This window comes from Merops nubicus, unplaced genomic scaffold (assembly GCF_000691845.1).
Source record: "Merops nubicus isolate BGI_N331 unplaced genomic scaffold, ASM69184v1 scaffold31652, whole genome shotgun sequence".
NCBI lineage: Eukaryota > Metazoa > Chordata > Aves > Coraciiformes > Meropidae > Merops > Merops nubicus.
The window spans coordinates 1-1,267 of record NW_008592089.1 but is presented as its reverse complement, the minus strand read 5'-3'; the positions used below and the strand labels follow the sequence as shown (position 1 = coordinate 1,267).

At 49.0% G+C, this 1,267-nt stretch overlaps 1 protein-coding gene across 1 annotated transcript; it reads right to left on the bottom strand.

Moving 5' to 3' along the window:
- Positions 1-425: 425 nt before the first annotated feature.
- FAM104A (family with sequence similarity 104, member A) lies at positions 426-522 on the bottom strand (the record flags this gene model as incomplete). Its single annotated transcript, XM_008935055.1, has 1 exon — positions 426-522. A coding segment is annotated over one exon (97 nt), but the record flags the coding sequence as incomplete, so codon positions are not given.
- Between the last annotated feature and the right edge of the window lie 745 nt (positions 523-1,267).

The window sequence follows — 1,267 nt, the reverse complement described above, 5'->3', positions numbered from 1 at the left end:
AATCCTGTTCAATGCCAAGCTGGAAAAGCAGCCAGGCAAAGTGACTCCATGCATTCATAACCCCCAGGTCATCACCTCCTTGGTTCCAGACACATTCCACCTCCCTTCAGACAGAAAAACTAAAAAATGGCCACTAAAAGCTCTTCTTGGATCTTCACTTGGGTCCTACAGTATGTGAAACATCTTAGGAGAGATATTCAGACCCAAAAGAAGCAGAGTCACTGGCAACAAGCTGATTTCCAAACCACATTCTCCAGATTTCAGCCTCTGCAGGACAAAACAAGAGCCAAGCCCCACGACCTCAGCCACCAACCACCAAAAAGAAAGCGTTTTCATGGACTGCTCTCCAGGAATAAAACTCCACGGGCTATTCCAGCCTAAATTCAGCAAGAAAGGAAGCTGGGATTGCCCCAGAAGGCTCTCACCTCAGTGTCCCAGGAGTCCTGGAGGACAGTGTTCCTGGTGCTGCGTTTGGTCTGGGGGATGTGACCATCCTCTTCGCTGCCGTTCCTCCTCCTCTTCCTGCAGCTCAGGGGGGAAAAAGGGAGGGGAAGGGGGGGAAAAAAATCCCATCAGCTTATTGACATCCCTGCTGGTTTGGTCTTTGAAGGCAAAAGAATAAGCAGGAAGATTTGCTACATCCACAAAGGATGTATTTGAACCTGTGCTGCCCTGTGGGTTTTCACAGCCTCTTTTTTGGTGCTCTCCCATCTCTCAGGCTGAAGTTTCCAGGCTGGTTGAACAGCCACAGACTCACACCCACCCCTAAAACCTGTGCTGAGCATCCTTCCAAGTCAACTCACTGGACAACCTGCAGCTTTCCAACCCCTCTCAGCCCTCGGGTGTGTCTGAAAATACACCTGGGACTCTCAAGTGGCATCTGCCAGGCTGAGAAAGGCCCCCTGGGCAGAGCAGCAGTGATGACTTGCTGTAGTCTCCCCACTCTGACACTGCCTGAAGTCAAGTCACCATCTCAGCAACTGTATTTTCCACGTGGAAAGGAAGTTTTCTCAGCAAACTCTTCAAGGAGGACAAACCTTTCCCTGTTTCTGATCTGACACCCTCTAAGACATCAGTGCTGACCACTGACAGCAGCCCAGAACCTCTGCAAAAAGAACTCTCTCAGTGCTGCTGGAATTTTCATACTAATAGACTAAATCATGCTAAATCCTAAGTCTTTTGCCTTAAAGAAATGAATGCAGGCTCGAATGAGTCAAAACAGACTCGAGGGTGGTATTTATAACTGCCTCTTTCAGAGAGCAGCTTC